This window comes from Mus caroli, chromosome 6, assembly GCF_900094665.2.
Source record: "Mus caroli chromosome 6, CAROLI_EIJ_v1.1, whole genome shotgun sequence".
Taxonomy (NCBI): Eukaryota; Metazoa; Chordata; class Mammalia; order Rodentia; family Muridae; genus Mus; species Mus caroli.
This window is the reverse complement of record NC_034575.1, coordinates 26,885,660-26,895,918: the sequence shown is the minus strand read 5'-3', so window position 1 is coordinate 26,895,918 and position 10,259 is coordinate 26,885,660. Positions and strand designations below refer to the sequence as shown.

The following is a 10,259-nucleotide window of genomic DNA, read 5'->3' as shown; positions in this document are numbered from 1 at the left end:
GCATGCTAACCATGCCCCTACCACTGAATATATCCCCCAGTGCTGGCCTTCACTACCACAGATTGCTCTTATGTGCAATAACATATAATAAATGTGTATACTATAATGTATTGTGGGAAGACATCCAGGGGTTTTGAAAATAACTTTGAGAAGCATCTGGAAGACCCCCGGCGACCTCACAGCGTTGGAGTAGCTGCCGTAGTTGCCATCTCCCCAAGTAAACATTTTCAGCAGGAAGCTGTGGGAACCTTTAATGCCTTTCTATCTCATCCTAGTCCAAACTTAGCTGAAGCCCTGGAAGGAAGCCTTCTGCCACCTTCTTGCCCATCCCTCCGGCACCTCTCTCTCACTGGGAGAGTAGAATGTTCAAGGGTCAGGTGAGGAGGTGGCTTCTTGGCCCTGATAAGGTGCTACACTTGTCTCTACAGTGGCTTTTACAGCAACCTTCTCCTCTATGCCGCCGTTTCTGGAGCAAGCATCTCTCTGCAGCCACTTCTCCAGCAGGCTTCTCTGGCCAGGAGGCTTCTCTCTGCAGCAGGCATCTCTCTGCAGCCACTTCTCCAGCAGGCTTCTCTCTGCACCCTCTTCTGCAGCAGGCTTGTTTCTGCAGGCTCTTCGCTTTCTCTTACTTGCCGCTCCTCTAGAATGACCCCAGATCTTGAACTAGAGGAGAAGATTTAAAGAGAAGATCTTTGAGTGTTATCTTCTTCTTCTAATTCTTCTAATTTGCCAACCATGAAGCTAATTTTAAAATCCTCTGTTTGACTTCTTGCCTTTTTTTAAAAAACAGAATTTAGAATTCATAGAGGAGGAAGATAATTAAATGACTTTTTTTTTCTAGTCCCTCATAAAAGGGCACAGCGATATATTGGAGTAGGTGGCAGAGAATACTTGTGGTTGAAAGGAAGGGGCCATAACAGTTTACCACATGTATCATCAACATAACAATATCTACCATACATTGAGCATTAACTGGAATCAGGCATGGGGCTGACGATTAGAATCCATTTTCCTTCTTAACCCTACCACAGCATTCTAGATGGAGGAATGAACACTGAGGAAGACCAGGACATTGTCTGGTGATTCTGAGATGGAATCCACAGAGAGGATAACTTCCCAGCCCACACTCTGAAGTCCCACCTGAAGGAAGACTTTTATTCATGAGCCTCCTGCTTCATAAGGGGCACCCACACCATGTTTAGGGGTCGCTATAATAGATAGCCACTACAGGTAGGGCTCAGCTAGAGAGAGTCAAAAGCAAGATAAACCTAGACAAGAGCAGGTTGTTCAGGTACCCAAATCACCACAATGTTGGGAAGCAGGGAAAGATGGGGCACTGGTTTCTAAGGGACTCACACAGAGGTAGACTAAGGGGTCAACATTTGTAGAAATCTCTGAGGGATCTCACAAGCTTGGAAAGCAGGTTCATCTTGCTGGCTTTTTACCCATTCCCTACACTAATAAGTTGACTAAAACAATCCTTTCCCTCATGGTTGGCCATGGACATTAGAGCTACAGTGAAGCTCAGAGTTCATTCATTCCACTCCAGCATCTTAGATGAGTGAGCTGGTTGGGAGAGGGGATATCATCACCCAAAGACGAAATAGGGATCATTTTATCAGGAGCCCAAGAGTTCTAAGTCCTATCCCAGAGCTTCCTCCATAAACTCTCACAAAGCTTGATTTTTTTTCCTTTCTCTCTATTTCTAGTTTTACCAAGATTTCTGGGCCATAGACTCTGGATTAGATTTCATTAAAAAAAAAAAAATAGAGCCAGTGTCCACTCTCAGTTGCAGTCTTACAAGGTTGCTCATGGAATTGGAGCCATGCTGGAAGAAGACAAAGGGCACATTCAGCTCATCATGGTGGAATGGTAAACCTAGCTCTTAAAACTTGTAGGTTATAAACAGACGATGGCAACTGTGACAGAGGAAGAGACGATTGATTTTCTATGTCAAGAGCAACTCCTAATTTACACACTTCATAATAGTCAATCCTCTGTATCTCTAGAGACATCTATCCTAACAGCTCAAGGTGTGCCCGTACCCCATCTCCCTTTCTCTGCCCTGACACATAGCCCTTAGACCGCCAAGTGGCCTTGAAGAATCCAATAATCACTCCAATGTCAAAGTGTAAGACACAGCCAGGTCCCAGAACACTGTGCCCCAGCTCTCTAGGACTTCATAGCTAAGCCACCTCTGGGGTTATCTCATCATCCTGTATAGATCTCTGCCACCAAAATAGAAAAGATCCCTCAATCAGGATGTCATGTCATTGGAATAAGGAAAGGTGTGAATCTCGGCCCTGGACAGTCCAATTAATGCAGGGAGGTGCAAGGAGAAACAGAGGGCAATTGTTCACAAAGGCTCTCTACACTAACAAAAGACCCCAACTCTACCTCTCCCGGGATCCAAGCTTCCCTGCTGTTCTTTTAATAGAAGCATTTTCCCTGCCTCACCCCCCTCCAAAAAAAACCCCTCACAAATATGTTGTGTGAAATATCAGAACTAATTAGACCAAATGGTGCTCATATCTGTCACTGGTTTTCTGGGGGAGAGCAGCCTGTGTCATGGAGGGAATTTTATTAACTAATTAAGGGCCTCGTTTAAGGGGATGCCCTGTTCTTGGGAGAAAGCAGGATGGGAGGAGTAAACCGTATGGTTTGATGGAGGAAGATGAAGGAGAGAGATGGAACACAGTGAGAAAGGAGATGTGGAAGGAGTGGATTGTTGTTGCACTAAGTCCATGGGCTGTGAGTTCCACGGTTCTGATGGTCAAAGCAGGACAGCATTTGTTCTGAAATGTGAATGTACTTACGATATTAATTTAAGAAAAAAGAGGAAGAAGGAGGTAGTATATCTATCATTGCTACTTCCTGACTATGGATGTTACTGACAGTTCACCAAGGCAAAAACCAAGCCATAGCTGTGTTCTCCAAGTCTCAGCCGAGTTGGTACTGGCAGTCACCCCTAAATTTTTACTAGAATGCTGTATGGGAAAACGAAAAAGCTATCTATAGGCATCATATAGGCTGGAAACATTTGTTTTTCTTCTTTAAGGAACATTTGAACAGAAATAAGAGAAGAGGAATCCAAGGATCTTGCAGCCAAGAGGCTCAGGAGAACGTCTAGCTGCGTCAAAAAGTACTATTGCGTAAAAGGGATATTGGTGGTGTTTTGCATGTTTTGGCCTCTAGTTGTTACAACTGTTTGGGAAGGATTAGGAGGTGTGGCTTTACTGAATAGAATCATCGCTGGGAGTGTGCTTTAAAGTTTCAAAAGCCTGCACTATTCCTCATTAGCTTGCAGCTGCCACTACAGTCCCAAGCCTTCCTGCCTCCCTGCCAGCTACCATGTTCCTCATTAGGATGGTCATGGATTCACCCTCAAACTATACATCCCCAATGAAAGCTATAAGTTGTCTTGGTCATGTGGTCTTGTCACAGCAATAGGAAAGTAGCTAAGACAAAGTAGGTTAATTCCCAAAGTCTAAAACAGGATAATTAGGGAGACTTTGATGCATGATAATGAAGACTTTTTAAATGATGATGACTCTTTCAGGGATAAAATGGGTTATCTGTTACCATGAGTCAGAGCCAAGGCTACAAGGCATCAGAGAAGCTGAGAGAGGCAGTACCCTTCAGCCTCCTTGAACATTCAGATGACCCAGGTCTGTAGATTTGGAACATCAATGGGTTATGTTTCCATTGTGGGCACTGAAGAAGGATTACAGATCTTCCTGAGCTGTTACTGAGCAAGGCACTGGAAAAATCTGCAAGATCTCTTCCTCCATATGGAAGTAGTTAAATATGGAGCAGGATGAACAAGAATCTTGCATGAGCCACCATGTGGTTGATGGGATTTGAACTCAGGATCTTTGGAAGAGCAGTCAGTACTCTTAACCACTGAACCATCTCTATGTTCATAGCAACCTTATTTATAATAGCCAGAAGCTGGAAAGAACCCATATGTCCCTCAACAGAAGAATGGATAGAGAAAATGTGGTACATTTACATAATGGAGTACTACTCAGCTATTAAAAACAATGAATTTATGAAATTCTTGGACAAATGGATGTATCTGGAGGATATATATCATCCTTAGTGAAGTAACCCAATCACAAAAGAAGTCATTAGATATCACTCACTGATAAGTGGATATTATTCGAGAAACATAGAACACCCAAGATACAATTTGCAAAACACAAAAAAACAAGAAGAGGGAAAACCAACGGGTGGATACTTCATTCCTCCTTAGAATAGGGAACAAAATACCCACGAAAGGAGTTACAGAGACAAAGTTTGGAGCTAAGANGAAAGAATGGACTATCCAAAGACTACCCAACTTGGGAATCCATCCCATAATCAGCCACCAAACCCAGACACTATTGCATATCCCAGCAAGATTTTGCTGAAGGGACCCTGGTATAGCTGTCTCGTATGAGGCTATGCTAGTGCCTGGCAAATACAGAAGTGGATGCTCACAGTCATCTATAAGATGGAACACAGGGCCCCCAATGGAGAAGCTAGAGAAAGCACCCAAGGAGCTGAAGGAGTCTTCAACTCTATAGGTAGAACAACAATATGAACTAACCAGTACCCCCAGAGCTCATATATTTAGCTGCATATGTAGCAGAAGATGGCCTAGTTGGCCATCACTGGGAAGAGAGGCCCCTTGGTACTGCAAACTTTATATGCCCCAGTCCAGGGGAATGCCAGGGCCAAGAAGTGGGAGTGGGTGGATAGGGGAGCAGGGTGGGGGGAGGGTATAGGAAATTTTCGGGATAGCATTTGAAATGTATATAAAGAAAATATCTAATAAAACAATACTCATAAAAAATAAAAATAAACAAAAAAGTTAAAAAAAAAAAAACAACAACAAAGAATCTTGCATGAGTAACTGAGTACTGCCTGACCCAAATACAAGGTGAAGGAGGTAGAGGTGAATAGACCCTGCAAAGACTTTCCATGACTCTCACTTCCTTGACAGTGTCCTTGTAAGGTAAAGGCAGTGTTGGGAGAGAACCCAGAGCCTAACAATCTGGTTCTGCTGCTCTAAGAGTATGCTTAGTCACACCCCTGTCGGGTCCCCTTCCTGGGCTACACAGTCCTGTGTTCACCGAACTGTGGGCCACTCCAACAACATTGTGTGTGTGTGTGTGTGTGTGTGTGTGTGTGTGTGTGTGTGTGTGTGTAATTGAGCAGTTGCCATTCTGAAGGGACAGCCTTGACCTAGGCATGTTGTTCACTTGATGGAGGTCTTTGGTCATTGTGTCCTCTCCTTTTTATCCCTTTCTTGTGGTTTAGATGTAAAATGTAAAACTGTGTGTCAACTTCAACAGTCATTCTCATTGACAAGCTTGAATTCCAGACCCGAACTCCAAAATGGAACAGAGGATGGGAACACTTAGGGTGCTAGAAACAGGAGACAGGGCTGAGAGCCAGGGTACCAATCCTATATACACTGTTCTCTATGATGTGGGCAAATATGTAGCCCTCACTAGTTAGGCATGACCTTAGTTTCATTTGCTTATCTAAACTGATGACTGATGGCTTTATTCATGGGACTCATAGGAAGAAACTCATATGCCAAGTAAGTGCCTGGAAGACACTATGGCACATAGTGCTTTTTGAGGAGCAGAGTCCCAAATGCCACTGGACACTGTGCCCTCCAAGCTGACATTCATTGTCCTCTTGAGGGGTTGCCTAGGTTACCTTTCTTACCACTGTGACTCAGCATCTGACAGACACCTACCTAAAGGAGGAAGGGTTTATTTTGGTGCCCAGTTTAGAGAGGATTCAGTCTCTCACGGCTGAGAAAGTAGGGCAGCAGCAGACAGCTACATCACGGTGGGAAAGTGGAGCTAGGAATTCTCATCTCTACCCAATAGGAAGCCCAGTCATTAACCTCAAGACCTAGCACACAGTGATGAACCTACCTCCTCCAGCATGGCTCCACCTCTTAAAGTTCCCACCATCACCCAAGACAGCACCACCAGCAGGGACCCAAGTCTTCAAACACATGAGCCCTTGGGAGACATTTTACATCCAAACCACAAAAGAGGGATAAAAAGGAGAGGACACAATGATCAAGGCCACCATCAAGTGGGTAACATGCCTGGGTCAAGGCTATTCCTTCAGAATGGCAACTGCTAAAATACACCAAATAAACAAACGAACAAAAAAGGGAAGTGAAGGTGTTCCGATCAAAATTGTCCCTGAAATGGGGTGGGGTGGCGTGTCTTGCTACTCATGTGACTTCTGTCCTTGGCCCAGAGATCATAGAACCACCCTTCTGGAGGCTGTTGGAAAGGAAGAGGCAGGCTCTTCCTGGGGTTCTGCTCTTGCTACTCCAGAGGGCCCAATGCTGACATGCTCCGGGCTGCTTGCCAGCTTTGGGCTTTTTCCTCAGACCTTTACAAGACATCCTTTGAAATGTATCTAATGGATGGGAGAACTGACACGGGCAGCTTGGACCGGCTCAAAGTCACAGCATGAATGTGCGTCAGGCTTGGGGCCAGACCCTCCACTCCCCCTGTTGTCCTGAGGTTCTCCAGCCTCCCTCCTCCCCATCCCACCTCCTAAACATTCATTTCTCTGGTCTAACAAGGCTGCTCCTGCTCTTTGGCTCTGCTTACTTTAATATACACATAGATTACAGCTACATTAAAGGAGCCTGAAAATACCAAAGCAGAACTAAAGCAATTATTATAATGCAGCCTTAACAGCAGCTGTAATGAGACAGAATTAAAAATGTGCCAGCGTAATCACAATTCACTGTTCCCAGCGACCTTCCAGAACTGCCTTCATTTGGAAAGAAACATCCAGTCCTGAACTGTCAGATGCAAAGGAAAAATTCAATTGTGCTGCCCCATGGGACCAAGTCCCTGGCTACCAAATCTGGCTCCTCCACACAAAGGCATCTGTCCTGAAGCTGCCACTGTGGGTTACTAGCCATTGGCTCATGGGGGGCAGAGGGGAGGGACATGGATGGGGGGCTGGTGTTCTTTCCATGGCACCAAGGATGGTTTATTCTGCTTCCATTTCTTTGCTGCTGAGGCCACACTGTGCCACACTGGAGGGGATTCAAGTCTGCTTAGCATCTCACTCCGCTTTCTCATGGCATGTGCTATGTGTCACAGATTATACTAACTCATGCTTCATGCTACTACAGTTATCCCACAATAACCCTGAGATGTCTGTTGGCTTACCCCTCTACTTTATGAACAAGGAAACAGAAACTTAGAGATACTTGCCTGGCCATTCAGAGCCAGGACCCAAAGCCTTGTCTTCAAAGTCTGGGAGATTGTTTCTCATGATTTTCTAGAGCCTCTTGCCCAGAGGAAGTCAAAGAGAAATATATCTCAATACATTTTACGTTACTAGTTTTGATGTGAGGGCCCAGGCTGGAGGGGACAAGGGAAGTTGAGGATGAAGTAAGGAAAGGAAACAGGAAGTACCTCAGTCGAAAGCTCCTGAAGGTCAATGCACCCTTGCCAGAAGGCATGGGCACGTGAATGAATAACAGTGTATGCTCGTCTCATTTCGGTTTCCATGGTTCTTCCAGCGAGTTCAGCAACGAGGAAGCGAAGTGTCAGGTGACAAAGGAGCCAGGAGGTGAAGCAAGATGAAGGTTGGGCTTCTCTTCTCAGTTTACTCTTGAGACCACTCAAATATGGTGACTTGGTTGTTCCTTCACTAACCTCAAATTAAGCTTCCTGGCTCCACAGCCATAAGTAAACCTGACCGACCACTCACATCACTCATGCTTGGCTTTCTTTGGAGTCTCCTGGAAGTTGCTTTGGGTTTGGTTTTCATAGTTCTACTTCAACATATCTCCAGGTGAGTCGGTCCCCACCTATACAGTTGGACAGAAGTGATACAGACAGCAGGAGTGAGGGTGATGAGCTACTATTCCTTTGTCCTCTTCTAACTGGGCAAGCTACAACACCAGGCAGTCAGGCTTTTTGTTTTTGTTTTCTGTGCTTTGTTTTCTTACTCCAGCCCTACACAGGCAATGTTCTACAATACTAATGCTACAAACGATGCCCTGTGCATTCTAGTGCATAAAAAAAAAAAAAAATCTCCCTACCGCTGGGCATACTGCACAGGTGTTGTGAGTTCACAGTGTCTCTCTGCAGCTGACCTGGACTTTGGCAAAATATTTGCCCAAGTCTCTTCCCAACCCCACTTACCATAGCTCCCCACTTGATGTAACCAATGGCAAGAGTTCCTTGTAACATGATAACTGAACAAAAGCTCATTGCCATTTCCGGGGACCTGATGTCCAAAGCTTATTGCAAACTCAACTGTTTTCTATAGTGAGATGGATGGTCCCAGCTCACCCTGCATCCAAGGCACACAGTGTCCTGTAATCTAGCCACGTTTGTCAGCTTCTCTGGTTGCCTTGGCTGGGGGAATGAGGATCTTAGCAAGAAATCTTTCCCAGCTCCAACCAGTGGACCATTACAGACACTTTGTGACCGTCATTCTTCACTTCCCATCCCCATTTTATAGAGTAAGAATATAGCATATGTATCCATTTGATTTAAAGAGATCAGCATCCTGTGCCCAAGGATTTAGAGTGGCAGAAACCCTCATCCTGAGGTCAGATGTGATCCCTGCTTCTATTGGTTTGTGTCTGTTGGTCCTGCTTCTACTCTTTTGTGTCAACAGACAGAGATGCTTATAGTCTGACATATCTCATCCCAACTTCCAGGCCAAGATGAGTTTCCTTAAAAGGTCGGGGCATGACACCCCAAGCAAGGAGGGTTAAGGACTCTACTGGGTAAACTGAGCGAATTTGTTGTCAATTTTCTTGCCTGGTTTCCAGAGAGGAAAGAGGAGCCCATCCTCTAGCTGTAAAGGAGGATCTGCACTTCAGCGGTGAGTGGCAGGCTCAGGGTGGGGAGAAATCTCTATGTGCTTAGAGTCACCATCAGCCAACTGACACATCTGTGCTATGACATCAAGAGTTGACTGAAGACAGGGCAATTCATCTTCATGGAGATTGTTGCCAAGGCTTGCATTTCAAATGTATGAGAAAGTTGTGACCACTTGGAGAAACAAAAACAAACAACAAAAATGCCCCACACAAAAGGATTTAGTTATCTAATACATTTTTATTGCTGTTTGTTGGTTTTGCTGACTTGAGATGGGCCTCCCTCTGTAGTTCTCTTCGTCTTTTCTGGAACTCCCTGTGTGGCCATAATGTATAGATAGCAATCTTACCTCCTCAACTTCCAGAGTGCTAGCATTCTAAGTGCAAGGGAGTCTGGTGGAAACTTGCACACAGGGAACAGACCAACGAACAGCATCCGAGAGGCCTTTTCCAAGCTCTGAGCAGCCCCTGCTTGTCCCCAGCCCAACTCTGGGTTTTGCATTGGTTTTCAGACCCCTTGGGTACAGGCAGTTCCAGGCAGCTCCAGCCAGAATCTCTTCTCCTACCTCCAGGCGCTAATGAGATGCAGAGAGGGGTCTGCAGTCCTGATGGAGTCCTTTGCAACTTTTGTTGCTGCTGCTTTTGAAAATATCTTTCTCTAGTCCTCTGCCAACAGTTTGTTAGCACGTGGCCTGGGTGAGTGAGTGGTTTTTTTAGCCCTCAAGACAGTATGATGCTCTCCTCAGCCTCCAGTAGAGACATCTCCAGATTTTTGTCCACCGTGTCCCTAGGCAGATGCTCTGGAGCCTCTCCAACAGCTCCTGACACATATGCACCAGACCCCTCCCTGGCCCCAAGTCCAGGGAGCCAGGTGTTAAATCCCATACTCCACAGAAGCAGTCTTTCCCCATCTGTCTTGCAAAGGTGTGAATGGGTTGACAGAAGATGAAGAAGGGGGCGGGGGGGGAGCAAAACTAGCATCCCTAGCAACCCCTCCCATTAAAACAACACCATCAAAACACACACATACAGAGAGAGAGAGAGAGAGAGAGAGAGAGAGAGAGAGAGAGAGAGAGAGAGAGAGAGGAGAGAGAGACACTCACACACATGTGCACAATTAGTCAGCCAACATCAACCATAGCCATAGCCAACAAACTAACACCAGACCACCTCCCACTCTGGGGTGTCTAGAAAAAGTTAAATTTGGACTCTGGCCTCATCTGACCCAATATAAGACTCTTCATTCTCAGAACATAAACATCCTTTTGCAATTATTGCCAGTCAGCCTCAGTTTTCCAGAAGAGCAATATGCCTGTTCATACCACCTGTAACTTAACACCCAGCTCACACAGGACCATTTCTTTTCATGAGACTCAGTAGA

General features: G+C 45.4%; 1 protein-coding gene across 1 annotated transcript; it reads right to left on the bottom strand.

Moving 5' to 3' along the window:
- Positions 1-231: 231 nt before the first annotated feature.
- Positions 232-8,923, bottom strand: LOC110296859. Its single transcript, XM_021165648.1, has 3 exons — positions 8,820-8,923; positions 7,458-7,855; positions 232-663 (listed from the first exon to the last, which is right to left on the bottom strand). Exons 2-3 carry the CDS (start codon positions 7,551-7,553, stop codon positions 367-369), a joined length of 393 nt encoding a protein of 130 aa, XP_021021307.1. The 5' UTR covers positions 7,554-7,855; positions 8,820-8,923; the 3' UTR covers positions 232-366.
- Positions 8,924-10,259: the final 1,336 nt, after the last annotated feature.

What these genes read in the sequence shown, in the direction of transcription:
- LOC110296859 (XM_021165648.1), bottom strand. Translation starts at nt 7,553, where the DNA reads ATGGAAACCGAAATGAGACGAGCATACACTGTTATTCATTCACGTGCC. An exon ending in TTCAGGAGCTTTCGACTGAG is followed by an intron (nt 664 to 7,457) that starts GTACTTCCTGTT and finishes CTTCTCCTCTAG; the next exon opens with TTCAAGATCTGGGGTCATTC.